Below are 26,562 nucleotides of genomic sequence, written 5' to 3'. Positions count from 1 at the left end.
TGCTTTACTAAGTAATGATTGAGGTCTTTTGCATTCAAGTAATAAACCAACGATGCCACTGTTGATGGTTAGCATAGCATGGTGATGACTAAACTACCAGACTTTAATAAAATAACATTTGCATTGCCTGAAATCTCATGTATGTGACTTGATCTTACACATTTCAATTTCTCTAAGTTGACATCGACAATGTGATCTAATGATATCTAAAAAAGGATATCAGTTGGTAAAAGCTGATGAGGTGATTGGCCAGTGAAAGGTTTAGTTTGTAGGTACATATATAGAGTACTTCAGTGGGTCCGGCTCAGTGAATAAAAGCTTTCTTGCAGACGCTTGGACCAAATCTAGATTTTCTGGCCCCACGTCCCTGCAGCTAAAAAAAAATATCAATTTGCGGCTTCACTTCACGAGGTTTCACAAATAACATATTTCATTTTATGAATCTCATTGTGCGGTACAATGGCCTCTTCAAAGACTGTTACTCTGCGGAGCGAGACCGCGGTCTCTCTGGTAGACCCAAATCAGGTTTGTTACCTTCTATCCCCTATACTCATGTCTTATTCTAATCCTCTCTGTGTAGAGTCTGAAAGCTTCTAAGGCGTTACTGGCGCATATGAAGAAAGCATCTGAGGAAGCTGCCAATTCAGAGAAAAGAAATCTCTTAGCCGATCCCGAAGAAGCTAGCAAAGAGGTGCCGATATGGCTTACCCTGACTACAAAGCGACACATTGCCGACTCTCGACGCCTTAAACCAGGCAAGATCGTTGTTCCACACCCTCTAAACACTGACTCCGAGGCGGCTATCTGTCTGATAACTGCGGAGCCCCAGCGCGCATACAAGAATCTGGTTGCCGCCGACGAGTTCCCTGCAGAGCTACGAAAGCGCGTAACGCGAGTTATAGACGTATCCAAGCTGAGGGCGAAATTCAAGACGTACGAAGCGCAGCGCAAGCTTTACAATGAGCATGATATTTTCCTTGGCGACACAAGGATTATCAACAGATTACCGGGCATCTTAGGAAAGACTTTCTACGGGACGACGGCCAAGCGCCCGATTCCCGTTGAAATACAGGCTCGTGTGCCGAAGAGCGACGGAAAGAGGGTGAAGCGTACTAAGGATGCAGAGAAACCGAATACGGCTACTCCTATACAGTTGGCAGGGGAAATAGAAAGAGCTACTAGCGCGGCGCTTGTTAACCTGTCACCTACGGTTAACACCGCTATTCGTATCGGGAATGCCAGCTTGACCGCCGAGCAGATCGCGGAGAATGTCGAGGTGGTTGCGAAGAATTTAGTAGAGAAATTTGTACCAGGAAAGTGGAAGAATGTTCGAGGCATCTATATCAAGGGCCCTGAAACCGCTGCCCTGCCTATCTGGCTAACGGACGAGTTGTGGCTCGACCAGAAGGACATTGTGGCTGACGGCTCCGAGGAGGCCAAGGCCATCCTTCCCTCAGAAAAGGCGAATATAGGGAAGAAGCGAAAGTCGCTCGAAGGACAGCCCGAGGAGGCCGAACCTGTCACGAAGAAGTCCAAGAAGACGAAGAAGTTGCCTGAAAGCGATGATGCGAAGTTGGACAAGGAGATCGCGGACCGAAAAGCAGCGCTGAAGAAGCAAAAGAAAGCCGCGAAGAAGGCTTTGGAGGTTTAAGGTTATAATATATATTAAGTCAATCACACGTGTATAAGTGACAATAGGAGTTGGGCTCTATTTGCATCTTAAGCTTCAAAGCACGATTTGACGGCGTACGGCGGAAATAGGTATAAAAGTTTATAGCATGAATCCTCGATTAAAAACAAGTCGATACCCCTTGTGCCTAATCCTAAGACTTAGTTTATACCTACACTCAATATACACGTGCTTAACAATTACAGCTCATCGGATTCTTGGTCATCCTTCGGAGCACTACTCTTGAAAGGACCGAAGAACTCGCTAAAAGTACCTTCCAGCACTTCATCCGATATTTGCATGTGTTCGCCTGGGGTGGTCTTGAACTTTAAACCTCCTTTCCTATCGAGAGCCCTCAGACCAATCCAATCTTCAGTATACAGTTTTTGGGCCCTCAGTGGCGTAACCTCAGTACCATTAACCTCTTCGAACCAGCTCGTCTCCTTCGGGATGACGGTCGTGTCGTCCTCAAAGACATATAGTACGAAGTTCTCAAGGTTCGCAATATTCTTGGCGTAGGTTTCGTTCTTCTTTTCTCGCTCGTTGTTGATGTCTGCTAGGAAGTTGGAGTGCTCGAGGTAATTATCTAAATCGCTGGGATCGCGGAAGTACTGCGCGGGAACGAGCCGGCTCTGCACCCACGAGCTCCATGTATTTCCGTGTAGCAACGCCATAGCGCCCTTACATAACCAATCAGCGGCCGAACAGGCTTTGTAGTCGACGATGCCGTTGTGTTGGCTTCCGAACGTGACGAGCGTCCGGACCGGTGGGAAGTTGCAGCGTTCGACGTAGGCCCGTAGAAACTGGCCACCCTGGCTAAAGCCGACAGCATCGATGGCGGGCGCAGTCGAGAGGATGGGGTGTGCGGCAAGATCTTCGCATACCTTCGCGACCTGCTCCGTCACGTTGCCATAGAAGGTCGCAGTGCGGTCGTTGGAGGGGCTCTCGTCGAGGTGCACGTAGTATACGAATGTGCCTGGGTTGATCTTCTCGACTAGCCCGCCGACGGACTGTAGACCCTCGGCTGAAAAGGTGTCGCCGAGGCCGTGCCAGATCACGACTGGTAGAGGCGTGTCATCCTCATCGTCGGCGGCGGTAGAAATCGGATTGAGAGTCGTGGGGTTACCTAGGACAACACGAAGAGTAGATGTAAGAGTTAGGAACACAGGCAGTCTCTGTAATAGAGTCATGTTTTCAGTAGTAATGCGCATCTATTTTTTGTATTATGGATGGTTGGGAATTATGGACTTGATGAAGTTCTGATGGAATTCGAGAATTGGAGAATTCGAATAACTTAGGTAGATTAAAGTATTTAATAGAGAAGTTGAATGATAAAACTCGAGGAATGCAAGTGGCTGTGCCATAGTTGCAGCTGCTACCTATGAACATAGGCTGCTGACCTTGGGTTACAAGCCAAGCTTCCAAGGTTCTCATTGGCCAAAGCTTATAAGTCAGTCATTCAATATATCCTCAACTGACCTTAGGCTGCGATTTCGTGCTGCACCTCATAGAATGACGACGGCTTCACATCTTAGTTCTTGAGAGGTATTTTGATTGATCCTTGACAAATCAACCATGCCTCTCATTCTACTAAAGATATTTTACGCCCTTTAAAACAACCAAGTCTCGCATTCAAGATCTCATTACTGGCAGAACTTTGTCAGTTACATACTCACCATTGCTTACCGCGAAATCATCAAGATTGTCTAATCTTTCATGCTATTGAAGGGTTGCGTTTTCCTTGAACACTCTTTGCAGATTCGTTTTCCTTCTGCTGCACTGGTTTTTTGTTTTTTGTTGAAGTTGTTAAGAAATGATGGAACCAATCAAGGATTTGTCAAAGCCGGCCAACGGAAATATGGACCGTGCCGATATAACTTCAGCACGGACCGGATCGGCTCTGCCTGTCACCCCACTCCGAGGGCGGTCAACAAAAAGAGTGGATCGGATTAATTCTAAAACCGATAAGAGCCAGGGTCCAGGCTCAAGCTTGAGCTTCAATTGCAGCAGCGCATTTCGACATATCGGCCCTCTAGAACCTCGTTCCCGATACAACTACTTCGACAGTCCTCAAGCTTCAACCACTCCCACCACCCACGGTTTACGGAGCCTTTACGAGCACCGCCCTTTCAGCTATACGGATTTTGAATTTGACGTGCTAAATTCGCCTTCTCTTCCTAAGAATTTCGTTTTCTCGGCAGCTCTAGCTCAGAACACTGATCGAAGTACTACTCTATTTCGCGGAAGCGGCCAAGACGATCCTTTTGTTTCGCCCAAAGCCCGTAGGTTTTCCCACGTTGTTGATCGAAGAGAGGACCGTTTCGGCGAATCGGACGACCCGGATGATTCGTACGACTCAGACGACTCCGAAGATTCGGACGCTACTATCACGCCTAGCTCGTACGCTGTCAGTGTAACTTCTCAAACTCGCAACTACCAGCGACAGCGACAGCGACAGCGACAGCGACAGCGACAGCGACAGCGACAGCGACAGCGACAGCGACAGCACCGTACCTTATTCAACGAACTAGGAGGATCGACCTTTGGAAACAAATCGGGCGACACGAAGGCTCTGGTATTGAACACCACCGAAGAGATGGCACCGAATCATGTCGCAAAGAACGGGACCACCGAGTCTCGCGCAATTATTGCTGGCCCGCACTTAGGAACTATCAAAGTTGGCCACCAATATATCTGCGAGTGCCATATTCGCCGCATGTTCGTCGAGAAGCGACTGGATGCTGCTAGGGAAGCTAACTACCGCCTTCAAGGTGTTCAGGTGATCGAATCTACTCGAGAAGCACTTCTACTGTAAGTTGCTTTGCCTCCTCGTCCATGACATTTATGATCCTAACCATAATTTGCTTTCAGACCAGTCAAAACCTATAATGCCGCGTGCACTTTCTACCATCGCTTCCGTCTAGAGCATCCTACTCATGATTACAACTACACCGACGCCGCTCTGGCGTCTCTATTTGTGGCTTGCAAGGTTGAGGACACACTAAAGAAGTCTCGCGAGGTTCTATGTGCTCACCACAACCTTAAGAACGCAGATCATCCAACTACTCAGGACGACAAGGTAAGCTGATTATCAATATACTTATTTTCTGTATATGCGCTGACCGAGAAAACAAGATTTTCGATCAACCATCCAAGGTCATCATCGGTATTGAGCGATACATGGTTGAGGCCATCAATTTCGATTTTCGCGTCCGCTATCCCCAGAAGATTCTTGCCAAGATCGTAAAGAAGGTCCTTGGAAAGTCAGCTGACCTCACAAGCTTCTTCCCGACTGCTATGAAGATGTCTATTGACTTGTACAAAACTTATGCGCCTCTAAAGCATAGTTCGTATACTTGTGCCCTTGTGGTCGCGCAACTTACCGCGATGATCACCGGCCGATTCGTCGACGAATTCCAAGCACTTGACCCACTTGATTGGCACACGGACGAGCAGTGTGTTGCTGAGGTGATGCTCGATCTTCTCGACCTTTACGCACAACATGGCAAGGTCACTAAAGTCGGACCTATGTTTGACCTGCAAGTTTTTATCGACACTCAGATCAATATCAACCAATTCGTCGAGCGCGCTGGCCTCTCACGCTACCTGAACCAATGCAGAGAGTGCGAATCTATCGTGCTCCCCCCTACACCATCGACAGGCTCCCCCATGTCACTAAGCACACCCTCCGCCGCAGGAACTAGTACTGTTAAGCGTGGGCCTAAGGGACCTGACGGGGGTACGACGCGATTCGTCTTTGACGCCGATGAAGCAGTACGAGAGAAAAAGGTCTACGACGAGCACACCAAGGATGATTGGGAAGAATGGGAAGAAGAAATCGAGGAGCCGATTCCGGACTCTCGTGAAGACCGACGTCACGAGCCCCGCGGCCCTAGGGGACCTCGTGGTCATGGTCATGGTCCTGGTCACGGACGTGGTCACGGCCGAGGCGGTTTTGACCCGGGCTGGACTCCTCGCAACCGACACGATCGTCGTCGTCGCGGCGGTGGTTTTTATTAATCCATCCCAATAGCATCATTTCTCGGCGACTAGTTGTTTTTACGGAAAGGGGGGTTTTCGAAATACGCATATGGATCTGGAAAAGGTTTCAGGATGACAGCCTCGTTGGGCTGGTACGTGCATTATTGAACGGAGTATGGATTGATACCCCATCTGGAATTTGTGTTGCGGTAAAGCATTTGCAATCGTCATATTCGGCGGCTCATGTAGCATAGGTGTTACGTTAGGTGTTGCTCTGGCTTTGGCTTTGTTGACTGTATAGAAGATGTAGGCAATGGACTCGTTATTCGTTGTAGTGACTGAGAGATGATTATGTACATGTCTCCCGAGAAGATAGCTTGCTAGCTCTAAAACTATGTGCCCGAATGATTTTCTACACTCGTCTTCCATTTTCTATGATCGATGCTTGATGGTAATATACTTTCGATCATTTCTTTACTGTAACTCTCTAATCCATCAATTTACTAGGTACGTATCTGAGATTAAATCATTTATTCGTCCGAGCCTTGTCCCTTTCTCGAGGCGCCACCTAAGAGAGAGTGTATATATGGGGGTAGATAAGAGTTGTTGTTCTAGTAAAAAGGCTCTTCATGATACAGTGTTGATTGGTCATTCATCTCTAGCCATTTAGCTACGAAATTTCACTAGCTACGTTACCGGTAACTTTGTCTTAGTTATCTAATATCTTTATTTCTTTTCACGCCTGCTAAATTATTCTCGTAGATCCGCTATAAGCGAAGCGGCTGTCCAGAATTCTACATCGTCCAGGTCGCTAAGCTACGAGACCAAGTAGTCAGGAACCTCTCCCCCACTCAGGCAATATTCCTTCGCTATGCTTGCTTCGCTGCTTCCCATCTCTATATCTGGTAATTCGTGGTGATCTCGTAGATGGGGTTAGAAGAAGGTATAGCATGGAACACAGCTACACCTAAGCAGGCAAGTGTAAGCATATGTAATCCCTACTGAACGTATGAATGATGCATATGCTTATCATGGCAACTGTAGGCACGGTCAAGGAACAGTTCAAGAGCTGTAACAACCTCGCTATACGTAAGAGGTACATATGTAAGAGTAATTACCACTTTCCTAATCTCATACGAGCATTTATCCATGTGCCTCCTATTTGAACCTAGTGGAGCGCAGCTGCTGCTTTCTTACCTTGAATGGGTGCCAACTTCCTAAGGCAATACACTACCTTCTGTTCTTCTTACGGTACTGTGTAAATAATACGCTCGGGTAGTCCTAGAAGGTGATATCCTAAAATTGTAACAACCTTAAAATGACTCGGGGATCACCTCAATATTCTCTATAATGGGCAGGAGCTGGTACCAGTATCTAAATATTAGCATGTGGCCCTAGATTGGTGGTGTGTTAATAAAGCCAAGCACTTTCCCTTCTTAAAACAATACCTCCTGATGTCACTTATATTTAAACATGCAAGGTCCCAAGCAAGTGGCGAGGAAACACCCATGCTACAACACAATGGGATTAGGTATGAGTGCTTTAGTTCTACAGGACCAACCTTCTAACAACTTTTATTCAAATCACATTGACTTTTACTTCAACCTCCCCTACCTTTCCACAACTAAATCCCCTCTAACCCACTCCATCTCCCGCTAGGTAAGCCGTCTAGTTTCATATATTCAGTGTCCTCGAACTTTCCCCAGTCCCCTGTCATTAGACATCACATTGGGGCATATGGAAAGAAAGTTACTCTCGAAACTTGCTCATGACTGACCTAAGGGTACGAAGAATAAAACCACTAACCAGGGTCTCGACAGATAAAGTCTCGACGGCCGGGGCTCAACGAACGAGCCCAACGAAACAAATGCTGAACTACCAAAGGACCTTCCTTCCTAAAACATTTTATGCGTACTTGAACACGCATTTCCCTTCAACCCAAGATTCTTCTTCACATACCCAATTCAACACAGCCACCTCTCCTCAACTATTTCTACATAACTTACTCTACACAACTAAATTTTTACCCATGATCAACAACTCTAGAAAGACCATCACTTGGGATCTTACCATGTGAGTTAACCAACTTATTCCCCAATCCTTTGTGATCTGAATGCCTGCCATCATGTTACATTTGTGAACATCAACACCTCTAACAAGACCTTGAAGTTTCTTACTTAAGTCGAAAGTGAGACGGGGAACTTGACCACCAAATCTCATACTCCCCACAATGTTCCTGTCGAAGATGTGGATAAGGGCAGACACTTGCTTCAGGACAACAAAACTCACCGTCAGGCAACAATGCTTGCTCTCAGGTAACCATAGCTGAAGCTGCTTTACTCGTTTGTTCCTGTCAGCAAAACAGCACACAACTTCACACAACTTCACACAACTTCACACCAACGGTATCAGGCCACAGAACTGGAAGTGACCGGTCTTGTCTGGGCTTCACGAAGTAGCCGTCCTGACAGACCATAAGGCCACAAAAAGAACATGCACAGGCCGCGCATTCAACCGTCATCGGAAACATATTAACAAGACCTCGACATGTCGTAAAACTGTCCTGAACAGTGTATATCAGAGTCTACCAAGTAGTCTATCAGGCAGCCAACCCAGAAGCCGGCCCCAATCTAGGGACACTCTATCTCTGTTATGGTTGGTAACCTAACTTAGTAAAGAGAAACTCTCTAATTTCCTAGGTAAGAAGAAAATAAAATATTTCCCATTGTTACCAAAACTAACTTATCGCTAGAGGATGTCTTAAGTTGCCTACTTCCTCTAGGGTTCGCCTTTACAACATCGCGTGGGTCTCATGGCTTATCCTAGTCTTTCAACACTGACTCATCGTCATAATACCCGATCACGCCGCTTGAGCTTTATGGTAAAGCCTAAGCAGATAGCGACCAGCAACCTCAGAGGGCCAAACATTGTCACCCTCTGGGAATCATCACTAAGCTTGCACTAATAATTGCGAGGGGAACACCCGTCCTCACCGCTTTGGCTCTATGATAAGCCTAACCATATGGCGGCTAAAGATGATAGCTAATAACTACGAGGAAGAGTTCCTTTGCTCATTACCAGGCTACTCAGACGATATGAAGATTATGGAAGATGTAAAAGTGGCCGGTCGGAAGTGCGAATGGAGGTAGGATACCTAGAGCCCTACTCCCTTTACGTTTCCGATAACGAGCCCTGCTAACTTTGTCTAGCAAGCACATGGACAAGCACAAGCACAGACACAAGCACAAGCACAGCCGACCGTATAAGTGCTTGCCATCGGGATGTGAGACTTGCTGGATTTACATATTCTGGCGGCCCCCCGTGGACCATATTCGAAGCTAATGGCAGGGTTCCCGTATCACGAGCGCGAGGCACATAACAAACACGACGAATTAATAAGGATACCTGTCTGCCTCCCTATATACCCATCACGTATCAACAATAACCATACAAGCTACAAACAATTAACTCCGAATGCATATTGCATATGGCAGTACTACATACAGTTTATATCCTTGTTAATTAGGCGTGGGCATTCGCCAGGCAGCCGTCGCCTTACGTTCGAGTCACTTCTTAAACTAAACGCTTCTGAGAAGTAGATGACAAATATACGATAACCTACAGTCATACAGCGCATGGGATGGGGGAGAATTAGTGAGGAAGGAATGATAGTATCCCCTTAAGAGTTCCTTAGAGCATAGGTGAGTAGAGTGATTAACTTCATACGTACATAATTCTGGGCAGAATACTAATTAGACCTAACTATTAGATTTCTCTACATGCCGAGATCCTATCGAAGCCCTTTCATTGTGCGTGGTACCGTTTAGGAGTAATGACTTATTCTGCGTGGTCGGCATTACTCAGGCTAAGACTTGTCCCTTAAAACATCATGGACGATGTTTCTGTAAGGAACTCGGATACAATTGGGGGGACAATTATGTCCTCGCTTCGAGGACCTCGCAATGACCAAATGTATGTACCAAACTAAATATGGCTGTCGCAAGTATGTATGGTGGCTTTTGTAAAGTTCATCTACCAACGAGATGAGCGTTATTAGAATACTCATACATACCCACATATAGAGTCAAATTGTAGAAGGTTGAAATATGTTCATTATAATTAAAAATTATATACTAAGAACTTCCGTTGAGGATTTATCTCCTTGGGTATGTGTACAAAAATAGTGAGCTGTTTGGCCCTGTCCGACAGTTTGTGGATACATAAGGTATGCTCCTGTAATACTGTTCTAGCCATGGCGATCTACCTCGGACAAAGGCGTAGACGATGTTGTAAAATATATGTAAAAACAAACACAACGCCCAGGCCAAAGCCGTCGATTAGACGTTGCCCATCCTTCCTCTCCAGTTGTAGATGGTACAGATTCTGGTAAAAATACAAAGGTTTCGTCGAAGTCTCGCTCGGGTGGTATTTAGACTATAAAGTCTTAGGAGGTCTCTAAATCGGACTCGGGTATCGTGTCGCTGCTCGGGGAAACCATGCGTGATCCAAACCTCGAATTGTCTCGGTCTGAATCTGACTCGACGTAGCCGTCCGTATATGGAGACGGGATGAGCGGCGAGATAGAATTTGCGTGAGGACATCGTCCCTGGCCGACAGTGGATCGGTGCGTGTGGAAGGAACATTGTCGAAAGCCGAACTGACGCTCCTCGCCGCGAAGGTTGTTGGAAGGGAGTCTGAGCTGGGGGTTCTTGAATTGGCCCTCGAGCCCGGTTTGCGCCATTTTGCGCGTGTGGTTGTTGTATTCGGCCCAGAAGTCAGGACATTGCTCGAAGAGGCGTTTGATGCTATTCGACATTTCGGTCGTAACTACGCCTCCGAGTGTCCACGCCGTCATAGCTACGATCCACTTTCGTAGTCGACAGCTCTCTTGGGGGTCACACGAGGTATAAACAAATCTAATAAGGTTAGTACTGATATCCCAGTTCTTGCGAAGGTAGACATCTTGGATAGCGTCCATAGCACAATCTTGTAAGGCGGGAATATCTATCTGGGCAGCGAATAAGTGTAGTTGGACTAGGCTGTTGTGGAGCTCCTGGCAGGAGTGGTCGGCCTCGGCGGCGTCGATGAACTTGTCGAAGTTTTTCCGTTCGTTCAGCCAGTATACGAATAACTCGAACATGGGTGGTTCTTGATCTTCCAGGACGAGGATGATGTGAGCCTGCCCCTTTTCGAATTTAACGCGCGCATTGTCTATTTGCTGCCGGAAGTAGTTGCATGATGCCAGGAGTTTTCTCGGAACGAGGAATTCCTCGCTATCCGGACCAACGAATATCTTGACAGTGGCTGGGCCGGCAAGTCTAGACGAGGAGAGAAAAGTTAACTCATTACATTCACTCGCCCACTTATATAGATGAATACTTTGTAACTTACGAATTCAGAGAAGCAGCCGAAGCTTTTCTATCGCCAAATCTTCCTCTCAGCATGTTTATTTTTTTTTTCTTTCGAGGTTATCAACTTAGTATCTAACACACAGGATGCAAAATAGAGCGAATGACAGTATCACTACGACATGCAGGAAGAGAAAGGAATCTATATTGGACACTTGCTAAACTAATCGAAGCTGAATAGCGGCTGGATAGGCCAACTTCGGTACGGATGAGTCTCGATCCGATAGACGTCTTGGCAGGGCCCCGAGGCGTTGGATGGTTCCTCAGAAGTCCCGGGTAGTGGAGCATAGACTCCTTGCTAACAGCTTCAGCGCTATGTAGTGTCTGAACTCGTTGCATCATAGCGACACTGCACTATCACGGCACGAAACGCGGATAAGAAGTATTCGTCCCATGTTAAGCCCTGTAACGGGGTAACGGGGGGGAAGAACAAGGGGGTGCTAGCAGCGATTTGCGACACGATCGCCGGTGGATTCGGAGGCAACGGATTTGAGTGGCTGCTTCAGGTTCGGCCCCTGATGCGGGATAAGGACAAGGATGGCTAGGATGGCGTTCCTACACGTGTGGTTCTAGTTCGGTTTGGATGACCGACCCCGTAACTTGTCTCGAACTACAACTACATACCGTTAGCACCTCACGGCGAAGGGGGGAACTGACGATGGCTATGCTCTGTCAACAAGCTTCCTGAGACATTCTAGAAAAACCTGCGACTCTTCCGAGAGCATAGCCTCTGTATTAACTAGCGATAAGCTGCTAGGCGTCGTTTAATATGCAGGTTCGTCCGTACTTAGAGTAGATGGCCGCAACTAGTTAGATATCTATCCGCATCTATGTAGACAGGCTCATGACAAATCGAGATCCGGCCTTATCTCACCCCCACTTGCTAACATTTTTCTTAACACGCATTGGACCTCTGCGTGTCTCTGGGGGACTTGGCAATATATTGATATTAGGAATGTCTGGATAGACTACCACTAAAGGACTATTTATACAAGACTTGCCGAAGGAAGCATGTTGCATCTTCTAGTGTAATTCGGCGTTAAGGAAGGACGGCAAGACGGCAAGACGGCAATGAACAGCGGAAACTACCGCAGCAGACTAATGGAGAATTCTTCAAGTATGCCACAAGACGAGACAATAGTAATAAATAATGATCATGTACCGTAGTGTAAGTGTAGTATGCGTATGTAGTGGACATCTATAAGTGGATACGGTTCCTGGTTTGGGATCTTGAAAGTTGTTTAGGAGATATTTCGGCGACTATTGCGATTGGAGAGTAAAAGAGAAATTACTTTTTAGGGGTGGCGCACGTCCCTAGCTTCCACTCGTTTGCCTATTAGTAAAATATCCGCTATGCAATCGCAACTGCTGTAACACAAGTTTAGTGTGCCTACCTGGTAACGTCATCAATTCCACTATATTCCGCTACTCGATTCAGTTCGGATAGGTAATTACATAAGAACGGCACTTTACATAGGTACCTTACATTCCCGTGTTATTAATATCATTGTTATTAATGCTAGTGAGTTATTATATGTAATTATTCAGCAATTCGGAATAAAATACTCGAATAACACCATCCTCCTAATACCATACCACCATACTACCATACTAAATGCCCCAATTGGGCGGCCCTTTTTTCTCCCCTTTCTTCTACACAATTCTAGTGTAAAGGTAAGCACGATGGAGATGATAGATAGATGAGGGTCCCCATTATTGCCTCCTTGGTTCCACGGACCATGGTAGCATAGTGTACCTACCTAACATCCTAACATACTATATAAAATAACTTCATTCCAAAATAGCAATTAACTTGATCTCACCCGAATTATCAAAAAACCGGTAACACACAGCTATCTTACTTTCCTTTCGGCCCTCATTGGACCGAGTTTGTAACGCCCCTTTATCATCTCTGCATCTCCGCAAAACACGCCAAGACTATTTTCGATTCTCTTGGAGAGTCTGACTGCATACACTCTACCTATTACATCGAAAATCCTAGCTGATCCTTCCGAGTCGTATACGGATAATCATGTCGTCTACGTTTCACAAACCGGCCCCCAATGTCCCCTACTGGACGCCGGCCCAAGACCCTCCTGCCGGATCGGCCCTGGACCCGGCCTCAGCCCCGACCTTGTTCAAGCCGATAAAGATCCGGGGCGTGGAATTGCAAAATCGATTCGTCGTCGCCCCTATGTGCCAATATAGTGCTGACGACGGACACGCCTCTGATTGGCACCTTACTCACCTAGCTCAGTTTATAATTCACGGCGCTCCTCTGACAATCATCGAGGCCACCAGTGTTACTCCCAACGGCCGTATCAGCCCTGACGATCTCGGTCTCTGGAAAGATAGCCAGATCGCCGGGCTGAAGCGTATCGCAGACTTTGCTCACTCCCAGGGTCAGAAGCTTGGTATCCAACTTGCCCACGCCGGCCGCAAGGCCAGTACCCTAGCCCCTTGGCTTGTCCCCGATGGTTCCGTAGGCGCTCTCGCCTCCCCTGAAGAGGGCGGCTGGGGTGACAACGTATGGGCGCCCAGCGCCATCAAGTACACCAACAACTACCCGGACCCCAAGGCCATGACTATCGAGGATATCAAAGCCCTCGTGCAAGCCTTCAAGGACGCAGCCAGGAGATCCGTCGAGGCCGGTATCGACGTCATCGAGATCCACGCCGCTCACGGGTATCTCATAACCGAGTTCCTCTCGCCACTCAGCAACAAGCGGACCGACGACTACGGCGGTAGCTTTGAAAACCGCACACGCCTACTCTTTGAGATCATCGAGGCGATCCGTAGCGTTATCCCCGAGACCATGCCCTTGTTCGTACGCATTTCGGCGACCGAGTGGATGGAGTGGTCCGACGAACCCAGCTGGGACCTCGAGCAAAGCATTCGCCTCGCCAAGCTGCTCCCAGCTGCCGGCGTCGACCTGCTCGACGTTAGCTCTGGAGGTAACAGTGATAGGGCGAAGTTCAACGTGCACCCGTACTACCAGATCGACCTTGCGGGCAAGATTCGCGAGGTCATTAAGAAAGAGAACCTAAACCTCCTTATCGGTGCCGTCGGACTGATCACAACCGCCGAGATGGCGCGCTCGATTGTCCAGGAGGGCAAGTCGTTAACTCAGGGTGCTACAGCGCACGACAGTGCTGAGGTCGGCGAAGAGGCGGGACAGATTACGCAGGCGGATATTGTGCTGGTTGCCCGGCAATATCTGCGCGAGCCTGAGTTCACTCTACGTGTCGCACATGAGTTGGGTGTGGAGGTAAAGTGGCCTATCCAGTACTCTAGGGCGCAATGGAAAAAAGGCCAGAAGATCTAGACGAAGATGGAATGGGGGGATCATGACATATCAATACTTATGAAGGGCAGCACGGCGCATAATATAGATGGGGTATACATAGCGAGGCGTATCGTATCCACCGTTTTGATAGACGAAATAAAGACATTATAAAGTTGAATATTCAAGTATTATATTCATATATTATATTGATGCGTTCCTTAATTCACATGCCAATCCCTGATCTCTACCATTGCAACTCAGCCATCACCCCCATACGCCTACCCATGCCTTTCAATTTTTTTTATTGACATTTAGCCCCCGGAGGATACTTCTCGCCGTTCACCTCGACCTTGGGCTCACAGCTGCACCAGTCTTCCATTGGGATGTCGTCCAGGACGGAGGGAATGTGGCTTCCGCAGCCGGCCCACGTGACTTTGCCTAGCGAGAGGCATGTTAGGTATAGATTTGATTTGATTTGATGATTGTTCATCTACTTTCTGGATAACTTACGGCAGTTGGAACAGGTGGCTTTCAAGCACATCGTGATGGAATTATTCTTATCTAATGTGACTTGGATAGATGATTGCGGTAGCTGTTTTCTTTTCGATTCACCGAGGCGGCGTTGATTTAATCAAGTAGATAGAATAGAATTAAGTAGATAGATGAGTTGTTTGTTTGCCATTAATGCTGCCGACTTTGTCCTACATATACTAGGTATTTATGGGTCAAAAACTAGTAGGTTCGGTTAGTCCCCGAGCAGTAGCAGCCGAGGAATTCGGCGATTGGAATAGAACGTATAGACGGCGTAAATGCCCGCCGTCCCGCGTTGGTCGGCGAATACGAATTGCCATCGCCCACATGATCGAACATGATCGAATTTTATTTATTAGCGCACTAGTCAGTCTTATTTGTTTCTTGCTTTTCGTCTTGCGATAAGCGCTTTTAAGTATACTAAGGACTAACAACACAACTAAATACGACATCCGTACGTAAGACTAAACTGACCCAGGTACAAGCATCTGTTTACTATGACTCAAGCTTAAAGGCTAAAAATATTAAATATCATAAGCCTACATATACTTGAGTTAACTAACGGTAAACGCTCGTTCATTTAGAATCTGAGGTCGGCAATGCGTAACCGGAGCTAACTTAGACGGGGATATTCATAATTTAGGATGATTAATATTTTCAAGTTTAAAAACAACAGTATGAAGCCAGTTGCAATTCTGATGAATAGCCCCTGAAAGGTTGGTAATAGAAGCAGTAGGAGGTATCAAAAAATGAAATTTAATTATTTGCTCTTTTACTTATCTTAAAGGCTCTGTATTTTCTTTACCATTTCCTAGGCATGTTAGTTTAATTGACATTTATATTTCTCATAGAAGACTAGGTAGCCGCTTATGTTTATGGAATGGGTTGTAAGCTTGATGTTAATAGTTCTAGCTAAACCCCCCACGATTGATTATTCCAAACTATTTCCGAGGCAAAAACTATGTATATCGTTTCATTGACTGTTGCAACAAGATGGGTTAACGTACAAATATACGTCATGTTTGTCATTCATTAAGCGCCCAACACACATGCCACACATGCATTAGGATACATGCTCCCGCTGCAGGCCAACTTCGCATACCGACTTAATTAATTGCAAAGCAAGCTCCTTTCCGCGGCTGAGAGATTCAGGGTCAGGGTGCAAGGGGACGTGCAGGAAAATTACTTTCTTAGGCCGCTGTTGCTTATACAGGTGAGCTAGGCTCGAGAAGTAGATGAAGTCACAAAGGTAGTGTCCGGCATCGTCGGAGATTTGCAGCCTGAGGTTATCCTTTGGAATTATCAATGTCAGTACATACGCAAAGTGTTGGGAGGATTAGGGGAATAAATCCTACCGGGCTACGCTCAACCCATCGCTTGTAGATCTTTCCGATCTCTAAGTCGGTTAAGAGCTCCCCGGGAACGTCACTGTAGATAATAAGTTCACACCCACGATACCCAGAATAATATGTAACTAGGTAAAGGTTAAAGTATACTCACTGCCATATCCACTTATCCCCTTCAAGCTTACGTCTCTGCTCATCACCAAGTAGTTGACCATCAACATCGTGCTTATCGTATCCATCACGATGACCCCGCCTCTCAATAGAATAAACATGCTGCGGACCCGCCATCCCTATATGAATGACATAGTCAGCCTTCTGCTCCGGATCATCCCACAGCGTCGGCATCAAGTCCCGAACAACTTGGTAATTGACGCGGACAGGGCCGTGCTTCAGGATCCGAACCGCCGGCAGGGCGGACGGAGCTTGCCGCGCGGGATCCTTAACCCTGTCGGGCGGGAGGTAATCCGGCAGCGAGGCGGTTATCTCCCACGCGGGATTCACGGGATACTGCTCTTTGAAGGGCTGCGCGCAATAATTAGCCAGGGAACGGGGCACGGGGCACGCACGGTACGAGTTAGGTACGTACACCAAAGCCGGTGACCAGAACGGTCAGCTCATCTTTGGGAGAATCGAGCGAACCCATCGAGCCTTATCAGTAGACGCAAGGGATAGAGCGGGCGGCCGGGGGGAAGAATATATCCAAAAAGGGGGGACGAACGAAGCTGAGCTAGGTACGTTTCGATTAAACTAGCGCGTATACTTTATTGTGTAAATGTACGGAATATGACTGAGGTACCTATGTTAGGTATGGCACGAGTTGCGGGGTATTGCTGTATTGTTGTGCTGGCTGCTGTGCTGCTGTGCTATCTTGGAGGGGTAAAGCTCTAGTTAATATACTCAATTTTCTGTATTCTATACCGACCTACTAATCAACCTCCCAGACGTTAGGCCTCAACGATCCGGCTTCGACGCTGCCTGAGATGACATTGCAAATGCGTGTCTCTATACGCGAGTACGCGAGTTGGAGATGGTAGGATACCCCGATCACGACTCGAGCAAAAAACCTATAAGAGCCGTCCCATCTCACGTAAGAAGAGTTAGTGATGTAAGCTAAACTTTGGGTTGAAAGGGGCATTGCTATTGGAAGCTTAAGCTACCTACCTAGGTATATATTAGGTTTATAGGGGGTTCAGCTCTATGCATGTAGGTAGTTGATATGCGACAGAGTGGAGACTGTCAGACGGCAACCTCAGGGGAATAATACACTTGCGCACTTACACATACAAAGAGGAAGTTCAAATTTTAATATACTACATTTTTCAAGCACGTCATATTACTAGAAATGGTAGCGTATAACCTTTCCTATATCTTGGAGAACTACCTAGGTAGTATTAACGTAATGAATTTCAACTACTCAGGTCGACTACGAAGTGAGCGCCGCCAATAGCGTCGGTAGCCATGTAAGCCAACTTCTAAGAACCATTGGAAACTGGAGCAGACCAAGGTAAAAAAAAAAAAAAAGAGACACTCATAAACAAGCACTAAGATATGTTTGAGGTAGCTAACATAATTTCATCTAAAGTGGCCATGGCCTTTACATGTTCCGTTCCATGTTCGTAGCATCCTCTACCGCGGGTTGTCCCCCCTTTCCATCCCCCCCCTTTAACAACCCACCCACACCCACACATACACATACACATACACACACACACATTACTAAACCCACCTGTAGGCTCTAGTAGGTCTAGCCGCCGCCGCCGCAACCGGTATCTTCACCGGCAGCGGTAGCATCGGCTTTCTTCTCGGGTCGTGCGCGGGCTTCGTCGGCGGCTCGCTGCACTACTACCGGATGTGTCTAGCCCAAGCGCTCTCCTCGCTCGACGAGCACCCGCGCCTTATGCAGTTGCACCTAGCCTACAACTTCCCCTGGCTAGGCTACCAGCACCTGCGCCGGAGCCAGCTGCGGTCTGAGGAGTGGACTCGGACGTCCTACGCACGCCAGGGGAACCTGATCGCAGCTTGGTTGAGCGCTTCCGACGCTTTGGATGAGATACACGATAGGAAGACGGCCTTAATTCTGGAGGCTATTATTCGCCAGGAGACGGCCAAGGGCTTGGTAGAAGACAAGGAGGAATAAGATAGAGTAACTAGATGTTAGAGAATATCTCCCTAATCTTGTTCACCACTAATTCTGGTTAAACAATACCCCAATAGGTTTACTCCACCGTATCTCGCTGGCACCTGGGGGCATAAGAGAGTAGAGAGTATATTCGTGAGTGTAGCTATTATATACCTTAGAGGGCACCATTCCCTATAGGAGCCTCCTTGCCCAGTATTTTCAGCTCGCCAGCGTCATCATACGCAACTCGACCCTCATTAACCGCCCTACGCAAGTCTTCCGGGAGTATATCCTTCTCTCCTGTTTTCGGATCCCATGCGTAGCCCTCCTGCATCCATAACCACCTAAGACAAGCACGAAGTTCCTTATCTTCCGGTAACACTCGCATCCACTCGGGCTGGAATTCTCCTTCGCGCCCCTTGCCTCTCCAGTCTTTTGCACGACCGAGAAGGACATCCCTACAGAATATTCTCCAGCTGTCTATAGCATACCGACCTTGTGTCATGTGACCAATTTCCCAAGCCGAGGACCTGAGATCATCGGGACACAATGCTTCTGCGGCCCGGACGTCAGCCCCATCGCCCAGCTGTGGATAATTCTTCACGCCATATCGAATGTCAGCTCGAGGTGGGTTCTCTATCCATATTCGTGCATACTTCTGGATTGCGGTGGCTCGGACCGCGGAAAGACCGAGGTGTCTAATCATTGCTATTATATCGTTCGCATCTGCTTCTGCTAGATGTCTCGGCGTCGGGTACTTTTCTACGAGATCGTAGAATACGGGTATTGAATGCTTCCCCTTTACTCGTATCAGAAAGGTCACTGCGATAAGCAAACGGAAAGGATCGGCTGCGAGGTCTTCTTGAATCAAGCCGAAATTGGGGGCGTCTAAACGCGGAAAAGGTACGCAAGGAATCGTTCCTCGAGGAGGTCGGGGATATTTTATCTTAAGCGGAGTCAGCGTGTCCAATGTGTTAAAGTAAGGGGACTTCGTTTTGCGTTTCGGAGTCAGACATTTTGCCACTGGTTGAGAAAACATGATATCTCTCTCATGAGACGCGACACCATTGATTTCTTGCTCCTCATTTTCGTCCGATTCGCCTAAACTCAACGTAGCTGCGTCCAAGGTTCCTTCAACATTTCCGAGTGTAGTTGGTGGCGATTGCAAGCCTGCTAATGACTTTCCCGCTTCAGTATTTGTATGTGAAACGCGCAGCGGAAGAATAGTATGCAAAACACCATTCTGGTCACTCATAGACTCCCGGCCGTCTATGAGTGACGACCTTTTAAAGAGATTCTAAGATCCTTAAGAAGTGACGGAGAATTTATCTCCTGTTCGGCATCACGGAATTCCAACGATGTAGAGATATTGTCTTGGCTACGGCGAACTTTCGGGACTTCTTGAAGAACTGGGTTCTCAGTCGGAGGTGTAGTGATAGACTCGGACGGTGACTCTCTAGTCTTTTTGGCCCTCTTGATCTTTTTTGAGCTCTTACCACTCTTCCTCTTCTCGCTTTTCGATTCCCTTCTGTCATCCGCTGGCTGGTGGGGTCGCTGGAGGGAAGAATCTGTGTTAATTGTGGACCAGAATGGCGATCTTTTGTTTATTTTGTGCTTCTTGATGGGTTGGTCTGGATCTGTTTGTTCGTGAGATGCATCTCTCTTCCTTTTCCCTGCTTTCCCTGCTTTCGTGCTCGGCTGGGAAGGTTGGGGTTCTTGTGCGACGTCTTCGTACTTCAGATGAAGATTCGACGTCTGGCCGCTGACGACACCATCTCGAGGACCAGAGCGTGGGGAGAGGACCAAGGTGAGGAAGGTGAGGAGATCTTGCCCCTCGAGAGGATCATCGAAAGAAGCCTCTTCTTTCAAAGCGTTTGCGCAAGAGAACACCATATGCCATTCTTCATAGCCGCGCATTAGGCTATGGCTAGTGAAGTGTTTGATGTCATCCTGAGACGCCCATCCGTTCACTATTATATCTCCGAGGTACCGCTCTTCAAAATGATCGGAAGTGTCGAAGCCATATGTGTAGTTAAGAGCTAGCTGGCTACGAGCCTCATCATCCGTCTTGGTTAAATGATCGCTCGCTTTCTGATCCATGGCTCTGCTCTGATGAAATATCTATAAGAATCTGAGTTAGGGATTCTTCAAATACTATCTTTTCCAGGTGTGTCGAATCTGGAGTATGAGTTTCTCTTTAAAGAAATTGTTTTGGTGGATGGTTGCTATGTTTTTCGGTTGGATAGGTGATGTGATGTGATGTGATGTCTGTTGTCGGGAAGTTGAGATTTGGACAGTTGGGATTACATGTTGCAGGATGTGTTGAGAGAGATGGTTCGTCTAACGAGAAAAGCAAAAATAAGAGGTAAAAATAAAGGTATAAATATAGAAGGAATACGTACATTTGGGCAATTGAGGTCACCGCCTTGCCTGCACACCTATAGGTGCTATAGGTGCTAATAGGTATCAGGTAGACGGCGACTATAGCAAGTTTATGTGCGTTACAGTCTGGCAGGTACACTGAATTACCTGAATCACAGTACTGGAGATTTAAGGTTGAGGCTGAGAAAAGCCCCCTCCCCCTCCTTCTCTTTCCCCGTGCGCATCTTTCCACTTCTTCAAAAGATTGTCAATGTTCCATATTAATGTAATGTACAGGTAATCTACCTTATGCATGTACCTACCTTAGGAAGTATACACGTGGACAGCTTCCCATCGACAAAGGTAGCTTTATCCCCCAAACTGAAAATACTCCACGCGCAGTGCCTAGGTACACTAGGTAAGTAAATGTGCAAATTCGAGGTTAACCGAGTGGAGAGAAAATATTCTCAAATATTCTCATCTTAAAAATCCATTATCAAGTCGCCCATGTACTTCAAGTAAACTTTCCGTGAAGGTCTAAAATTTAGGAACCTGATATACACTCTAGAGTCGTGACTCAGGATTACTCCAACCCCTTGCAACCTCAAGTCTTTTTCCTCTTCTTCTCCCCTTGCCATGACAAAGGAGCGGTATGGTAGCTTAGTAGTACATACAGCAGTGGATATCCTTACGAGCGGATCTTGTCGGCAACCTTTGGTGGGTCATAGGCGATCTTCCTCGACTTGAGCGGTGCCCACTTGTATCGCTTAACCCAGACACTCAGAGCGAATAGGACTGCGGTAACAGTCAACACCTTCATGCCCATTCGTTTTCGGTCATCCATCTCAGGTTCCGCCGCCCAGTTCAAAAACTCCGTCACATCCTTAGCCATCTGCGAGGTAGACGCAGGGGTCTCATCCTCATACTCCACGAGACCATCGTATAGAACACGGGCCATAGCAATACCGGTGCCCGGGAAGTAAGGGTTGAAGTTGAGGCCGGCGCCGACCTGAGCACCCGCCGGCGGCTCGTCGGGATATCCAGTTAGTAAGCTGAAAATGTAGTCACAGCCACCGTGTCGGGCCTTGACAATTAAGCTTAGATCGGGAGGAAGGGCACCATTGTTGGCAGCTCGAGCAGCCTCGTCGTTCTTGTACGGGGCTGGGATGTAATCCGAAAGCTTTCCGGGTCGCTTCTCGATTTCACCCTCATCGTTGGGCTCGGTGTCGTACTCGTTCTGTTCTGCCAATTCCTTCGCCTCATCTACGGTTAAGACAGTTCCAACGAGTGCTCGGTAAGGAACTCGGCTAAGCGAATGGCATGCTGCGCAAACTTCTTGGTAGACTTGGAAACCTCGTCGGAGTCTGGTGATCTGTAAGTAACAATGGAGCCTTAGAAGAAGCCTGAGTTTTTACACTTACGCTTGGTGGTCAAAGGTCTTGAACCACTGCTGGTGAACCCAAGGGTATGCCGTCGGATGCAGACTAATTTGACGTATTAGCATCATTAATACATAGGATACTAGATAATCTCCCATATATTCTCTAGCGTCGAATTAAAGGAAGATAAATCCTATGATTGTTCCATATATAGAAACCCAGACTCACCCTTCCTCGGCGGGCGTCATGGCGTGCGCGGTAGATCCATAGAGATGGTAGTACCATGCCACGGATCCGATAGCGAGAGCTGTGGAAGCGGCGGCGGTTACATTTAGTTTCAGAGGGGATTCGGCTCCGGCACCAGATGTGGAGATGGACCGCTGCAGAACGACAATGGTTAGCTACATTCTTGCTTCCTCCGCTATATATAGTTGTAATAGCTATTGCTGTAGCTACCAGGCTTCGTAGATGGGCCCAAGTTCTAGGCGACGTCAGTCGATGCGTACCTTAGTGAAGGCGGTCGCGCCATTTCTGGCGCCGTTGAAAATGCGCGTAGAGCGCAGGCAAGACCTTGCCAACATGAAGGGCGAGTTTCTACCCGTTCGTAGGAGGGTGGGCAACGGGTAGGTTGACAGTGCAATGAGAGAGCTGGGGTAAGATTCGTGGTTGGGGTTGGAAGAGGTCGAACCAGTTTAAACAACAAGGTTGAATGAAAAAGTGCTCAGGCCTTGAAGCAATTGGAAATACCTGAATCCTATTGGCCGAGGTTAGCTATACTGGGCGTATTCCACTATGCACGTGACTAAATCTGCCAAGACTTAGCAGGTCGGGTACCGCCATCAATCGGCTTACCTTAGGTACCTACATCGAACCTTTTTACCGAGCTTCCTTTACTTCACGGATAGAACAACCAGAACAACCTCAAGTTGGAGAGATAAACATATTCAACACTTCCTATAATTTGCTTCTTATAATTCCTACATGATATTTTAATGTTAAACTTAGTTAACCTATTGGCCCTATTTCTAAGGATGACCTAAGTATACGAATTGTAACGCAAAGAACGCTTTAGTTCATCTTTTTTCCCCCTTCCTTTGTGCCGAACGTTTGGACATCTTCAAATTTTTAAAACCACCTTTTATTACAGATCGCGAGACTTCACCCTCTTTACTTTTTATGATAGGTGACTCCCATCTAAGGATTCCTGATTTATAACGGATGACCGTTTGTACCAGTTACCTTCCTCCGCTCTTTGACGGCATTTGCGAGAGTAGCGAGGACCGATTCCGTGTCTTCCCATCCAATGCAAGCATCTGTGATACTGACACCGTACTGTAGACCATCCTTGCCTTCTTTTGGTACCTTCTGACTGCCTATAAGAGCGAATAGTTAGCAATCTAAACTAGGTATCTGAATCATACGGAACATTTACCTTCGTTGATATTACTTTCGATCATAACTCCCATAATGCCTGTCTCTCCCTTGGACATCTGCCCTGCTATATCAGCAGCAACCTTAGGCTGGTTCTTGTGGTTCTTTAATGAGTTTCCATGGCTGCAGTCTACCATGAGACGCTGGCGCAAACCTGCCTGGGCCAAGGCAGCCTTAGCCTGTGCGATACTCTTCGCGTCGTAGTTGGTACCACATTTTCCGCCTCGGAGGATCACGAAGCAGTCCTCATTACCAACAGTACCAACGATGGCTGCAACTCCGGGCTTCGTAACGGAGAGGAAATGATGAGGATGTCTGACAGCACCGATAGCATCAATGGCAACACCCAATGTTCCGTCGGTACCGTTCTTGAATCCGACCGGGAACGAGAGACCACTCGCCAACTCCCGGTGCAACTGACTCTCAGTCGTCCTGGCGCCCACGGCCCCGGCCGAGAGAACATCTGCTAGGAACTGTGGAGAGATAGTATCCAGCATTTCGCTAGCGATGGGCATCCCCTTGTCGTTGAGGTCAACGAAAAGTTGCCTTGCCATACGCAATCCCTTGTTAATTTGAAAGCTGTTATCGATCTCCGGGTCGTTTATTAGACCCTTCCAGCCTACTGTTGTTCGTGGTTTCTCAAGGTAAGCCCGCATGACGATGAGTAGCTCATCCTTGTGCTTTTCCTTCTCCTTCAGTAGCTTATCGCAGTATTCGAGGGCCGACTTCGGGTCGTGGATGGAGCATGGTCCAATGATTACTAGGAGTCTCTGCTTCTCGTCGGTGCCGTTGACCACGGCTACCACCTCTTCGCGGCTTTCGAGGACCGTCTGCTTCGATTTGGCCGTGTGTGGGATTTCGTGCTGGAGCAGGTCTGGAGGCGTTAAGGGATTGTAGCCGCGGACTAAAGAATCAATTAGCTCCGTAATTCTTTGTCCTCTGAGGGTTGTCCTCTGAGGGTCTATACGTACTTCTCCAGTCATCCCCAGTAAGTTTGTTACCGACGTCCCTGTTTGGAATGTAGAAGCTCTTTAAAATGTCATGAGTCAGTCAGTTATCCAATTCAGGTTTGCCTTTTGAAGATTTAAAGTTAGAATATACTTACAGACATGATGGGCTAACGAGAGTGAATATAATAGTCCCTTGTATACAGTAGAAGATAGCCAATTCAAAGAAAACCAGCACCTAACAAGAAATAGGTGGTAAGTTGGATATAGTGAAATTGCTTCAATTCTGTCGCAAAAGCAGCCGATCGTCGCAAGATCTAGAAAATAAATATAAGCCCATGCAACCAAGAGTCATAGTGGGGGTGGGGACTATTAGTGAAATTTTTAGTGAAATTTTTAGTGAAATTTTTAGTGAAGACTCCGAGGGTGCAGGGGGGGGTAGGGGGGCGATAGCTCCGATGGCGGGGTAGGAATACCATTAAAAAAAGGCAACTGAACAGGGGTTCACGTTGAAACTTCTTGCGTGCAATTTACACTACAGAGAAACTTGTAGGTAAAAAGTATCAAGTTCAAATCGGAAGATGTGTCTAAGTGGTCCCTTTCTCGACTACATTTATACTATCTACAATCAAAGAACCTCTATCAAACCCAAGTACTCTAGTATCCCATGTCCATTATCTCAACCATTATCTCGCATCCCTTTGAAAACTCGGTTTGTCCGATGTGGTTATCTAATGCTGTTTGTATAAGTTGAGACTTCTGCATACCTACCCACCTAGGCAGGGAAGCAAATACATAATAAAAGCTTTGATATGTCCAATACCCAGGAATCTTACTCATTTCCTCTTCCGGATGCCTACAGGGTCCGATACAGCATCCCTTTTGAATTCCTCGATACCATTGATTTTTCCATACGTCCATTTTAATATCATAGTACTCCCGGTCATCAACAGGGCAGAAAACGTAAACAGTAGCATCCGCTGCCACGTGCTAAGCTTATCGAAGATGGGATAGGGGTACCTTTTTCGAGAGGTTAGAACGACAAAGCTTTTTGGAAACGGACAAAGGAAATAAAGCAGCATACCAGCCGTTGTGGGAGAAGCAGTACTCTACCCAGAACCAGTACAGCAGTGCCAAGGCTTCGCTCAGGGCCAATGCTGAGAAGCCATGAATCGTCCACGGCGGACTGAGGAGCAGCAGGTCCAGCGCTAGGAAAACTGCCGGCGCGGCATGGAATCCCAGGTCTGGGAGCAGGTCTAACTGCAAGTCGGGCGGGAAGACCAAGTTTTTGTCGATGGCGCAAAGACCCCAATATAGGATGCTGATCAATATCTCTAGCGGTGCCGAGCACACGGAGAGGACATTCTTCAGCGCAAATAGCCGGGACGACAGCGTAACGTCGGCTAGGAATCCGATGCCGAAGGTGCATAGCGCAAGGGATAGTCCAATAATCGTGAGAAACTGGAAGTGCCCGCCAAAGGCGGCTGACATTGGCGTTTCCCATGTACTTAGAAACTTGAACGAGCTCGTAAAAGATAGTATTCCCGCTAGGTGAAGCAAAAAGGAAAGCTGTCTCGACGGGGATGCGAGCCTCTGAAGCGGATGACGACCGGCCATTTTCAGCAGTACAGCAAATGATAATGTAAATAGGAACTTTCCAACTATTTTCTCTCTATTACCAATGCACCCAACGAACAAATAAATAAACTAACCAACACTGAAGTATCCAGCTTGAATATAAATCTAATATCGTAATGCAATAATAACACATTGGGTATCACCGAAAAGGAGACGTCACGTCAAATAAATTGCCCTTACTTTAGGAAACGCACATGAAAATGTGGCTTGAAAGTGGATGCTTTACCGGACTCTCAGGTCTTGAATCCTGCCCGCCCACCCGCTTCACAGGGAATCTAATCTACCTAACCAATGGCGCCAAGCGCCGGACGCACGAGTCCTGCGAGTGGCCGAGACTTGCAGAATTCAAATTGACAGATTATTAAGATCGTTATGCCCTGAGTTTACGAAGGGTTATTGTGTCGCATTTTTTTTTTCGCTGGGGACCCACATCACCTTCCTATTTGGCCCAAATAGGAAAATAAGA

At 47.2% G+C, this 26,562-nt stretch overlaps 11 protein-coding genes across 11 annotated transcripts; 5 read left to right on the top strand and 6 right to left on the bottom strand.

Moving 5' to 3' along the window:
- Positions 1-459: 459 nt before the first annotated feature.
- On the top strand, positions 460-1,651 carry F5Y00DRAFT_266985 (ribosomal protein L1; the record flags this gene model as incomplete). The annotated part of the gene is made up of 2 exons (XM_048012009.1): positions 460-525; positions 581-1,651. The coding sequence occupies 2 exons, from the start codon at positions 460-462 to the stop codon at positions 1,649-1,651; spliced, it is 1,137 nt and encodes a 378-aa protein (XP_047859940.1).
- A 218-nt stretch (positions 1,652-1,869) lies between these two features.
- F5Y00DRAFT_266984 (alpha/beta-hydrolase) lies at positions 1,870-2,859 on the bottom strand (the record flags this gene model as incomplete). The annotated part of the gene is made up of 1 exon (XM_048012008.1): positions 1,870-2,859. One exon carries the CDS (start codon positions 2,857-2,859, stop codon positions 1,870-1,872), a length of 990 nt encoding a protein of 329 aa, XP_047859939.1.
- A 1,293-nt stretch (positions 2,860-4,152) lies between these two features.
- On the top strand, positions 4,153-6,053 carry F5Y00DRAFT_249699 (cyclin-like protein). The gene is made up of 3 exons (XM_048009634.1): positions 4,153-4,480; positions 4,541-4,748; positions 4,805-6,053. The coding sequence occupies exons 1-3, from the start codon at positions 4,266-4,268 to the stop codon at positions 5,687-5,689; spliced, it is 1,308 nt and encodes a 435-aa protein (XP_047859938.1). The 5' UTR covers positions 4,153-4,265; the 3' UTR covers positions 5,690-6,053.
- Positions 6,054-8,711: 2,658 nt separating this feature from the next.
- Positions 8,712-9,023, top strand: F5Y00DRAFT_213018 (uncharacterized protein). The gene is made up of 2 exons (XM_048005537.1): positions 8,712-8,795; positions 8,860-9,023. The coding sequence occupies exons 1-2, from the start codon at positions 8,746-8,748 to the stop codon at positions 8,990-8,992; spliced, it is 183 nt and encodes a 60-aa protein (XP_047859937.1). The 5' UTR covers positions 8,712-8,745; the 3' UTR covers positions 8,993-9,023.
- A 1,044-nt stretch (positions 9,024-10,067) lies between these two features.
- F5Y00DRAFT_212963 (uncharacterized protein) lies at positions 10,068-11,595 on the bottom strand. Its single transcript, XM_048005536.1, has 2 exons — positions 11,042-11,595; positions 10,068-10,968 (listed from the first exon to the last, which is right to left on the bottom strand). Exons 1-2 carry the CDS (start codon positions 11,092-11,094, stop codon positions 10,095-10,097), a joined length of 927 nt encoding a protein of 308 aa, XP_047859936.1. The 5' UTR covers positions 11,095-11,595; the 3' UTR covers positions 10,068-10,094.
- Positions 11,596-12,673: 1,078 nt separating this feature from the next.
- On the top strand, positions 12,674-14,555 carry F5Y00DRAFT_212940 (FMN-linked oxidoreductase). Its single transcript, XM_048005535.1, has one exon. The coding sequence runs from the start codon at positions 13,091-13,093 to the stop codon at positions 14,381-14,383; it is 1,293 nt and encodes a 430-aa protein (XP_047859935.1). The 5' UTR covers positions 12,674-13,090; the 3' UTR covers positions 14,384-14,555.
- A 1,151-nt stretch (positions 14,556-15,706) lies between these two features.
- F5Y00DRAFT_249692 (peptidase) lies at positions 15,707-17,350 on the bottom strand. The gene is made up of 4 exons (XM_048009633.1): positions 16,808-17,350; positions 16,376-16,743; positions 16,231-16,303; positions 15,707-16,166 (listed from the first exon to the last, which is right to left on the bottom strand). Exons 1-4 carry the CDS (start codon positions 16,862-16,864, stop codon positions 15,939-15,941), a joined length of 726 nt encoding a protein of 241 aa, XP_047859934.1. The 5' UTR covers positions 16,865-17,350; the 3' UTR covers positions 15,707-15,938.
- F5Y00DRAFT_266979 (uncharacterized protein) lies at positions 17,249-18,358 on the top strand (the record flags this gene model as incomplete). The annotated part of the gene is made up of 2 exons (XM_048012007.1): positions 17,249-17,308; positions 17,954-18,358. 2 exons carry the CDS (start codon positions 17,249-17,251, stop codon positions 18,356-18,358), a joined length of 465 nt encoding a protein of 154 aa, XP_047859933.1.
- A 157-nt stretch (positions 18,359-18,515) lies between these two features.
- Positions 18,516-21,066, bottom strand: F5Y00DRAFT_274529 (DNA glycosylase; the record flags this gene model as incomplete). Its single annotated transcript, XM_048013374.1, has 2 exons — positions 19,730-21,066; positions 18,516-19,637 (listed from the first exon to the last, which is right to left on the bottom strand). The coding sequence occupies exons 1-2, from the start codon at positions 20,438-20,440 to the stop codon at positions 18,516-18,518; spliced, it is 1,833 nt and encodes a 610-aa protein (XP_047859932.1). The 5' UTR covers positions 20,441-21,066.
- Positions 21,067-21,389: 323 nt separating this feature from the next.
- On the bottom strand, positions 21,390-24,622 carry F5Y00DRAFT_256349 (3-deoxy-7-phosphoheptulonate synthase; the record flags this gene model as incomplete). The annotated part of the gene is made up of 7 exons (XM_048010396.1): positions 21,390-22,065; positions 22,123-22,185; positions 22,309-22,460; positions 23,320-23,453; positions 23,513-24,415; positions 24,483-24,540; positions 24,617-24,622. The coding sequence occupies 7 exons, from the start codon at positions 24,620-24,622 to the stop codon at positions 21,390-21,392; spliced, it is 1,992 nt and encodes a 663-aa protein (XP_047859931.1).
- Positions 24,623-24,987: 365 nt separating this feature from the next.
- Positions 24,988-26,451, bottom strand: F5Y00DRAFT_249682 (FAR-17a/AIG1-like protein). The gene is made up of 2 exons (XM_048009632.1): positions 25,543-26,451; positions 24,988-25,478 (listed from the first exon to the last, which is right to left on the bottom strand). The coding sequence occupies exons 1-2, from the start codon at positions 26,073-26,075 to the stop codon at positions 25,295-25,297; spliced, it is 717 nt and encodes a 238-aa protein (XP_047859930.1). The 5' UTR covers positions 26,076-26,451; the 3' UTR covers positions 24,988-25,294.
- Positions 26,452-26,562: the final 111 nt, after the last annotated feature.

This window comes from Daldinia vernicosa (genome assembly GCF_022497035.1).
Source record: "Daldinia vernicosa strain CBS 139.73 unplaced genomic scaffold F5Y00scaffold_88, whole genome shotgun sequence".
NCBI lineage: Eukaryota > Fungi > Ascomycota > Sordariomycetes > Xylariales > Hypoxylaceae > Daldinia > Daldinia vernicosa.
The sequence above is the reverse complement of the archived record's forward strand: the minus strand, read 5'-3'. Positions and strand labels throughout refer to the sequence as shown.

Coding starts and splice junctions, on each gene's coding strand:
- F5Y00DRAFT_249699 (XM_048009634.1), top strand. CDS start 4,266: ATGGCACCGAATCATGTCGCAAAGAACGGGACCACCGAGTCTCGCGCA. Junction 4,481..4,540: donor ACTCGAGAAGCACTTCTACT/GTAAGTTGCTTT, acceptor ATTTGCTTTCAG/ACCAGTCAAAACCTATAATG. Junction 4,749..4,804: donor CAACTACTCAGGACGACAAG/GTAAGCTGATTA, acceptor CGAGAAAACAAG/ATTTTCGATCAACCATCCAA.
- F5Y00DRAFT_213018 (XM_048005537.1), top strand. CDS start 8,746: ATGAAGATTATGGAAGATGTAAAAGTGGCCGGTCGGAAGTGCGAATGG. Junction 8,796..8,859: donor GGTCGGAAGTGCGAATGGAG/GTAGGATACCTA, acceptor AACTTTGTCTAG/CAAGCACATGGACAAGCACA.
- F5Y00DRAFT_212963 (XM_048005536.1), bottom strand. CDS start 11,094: ATGCTGAGAGGAAGATTTGGCGATAGAAAAGCTTCGGCTGCTTCTCTG. Junction 10,969..11,041: donor TCGGCTGCTTCTCTGAATTC/GTAAGTTACAAA, acceptor CTCCTCGTCTAG/ACTTGCCGGCCCAGCCACTG.
- F5Y00DRAFT_212940 (XM_048005535.1), top strand. CDS start 13,091: ATGTCGTCTACGTTTCACAAACCGGCCCCCAATGTCCCCTACTGGACG.
- F5Y00DRAFT_249692 (XM_048009633.1), bottom strand. CDS start 16,864: ATGGGTTCGCTCGATTCTCCCAAAGATGAGCTGACCGTTCTGGTCACC. Junction 16,744..16,807: donor TTCTGGTCACCGGCTTTGGT/GTACGTACCTAA, acceptor TATTGCGCGCAG/CCCTTCAAAGAGCAGTATCC. Junction 16,304..16,375: donor GGGGATAAGTGGATATGGCA/GTGAGTATACTT, acceptor TATTATCTACAG/TGACGTTCCCGGGGAGCTCT.
- F5Y00DRAFT_249682 (XM_048009632.1), bottom strand. CDS start 26,075: ATGGCCGGTCGTCATCCGCTTCAGAGGCTCGCATCCCCGTCGAGACAG. Junction 25,479..25,542: donor TGCTTCTCCCACAACGGCTG/GTATGCTGCTTT, acceptor CTCTCGAAAAAG/GTACCCCTATCCCATCTTCG.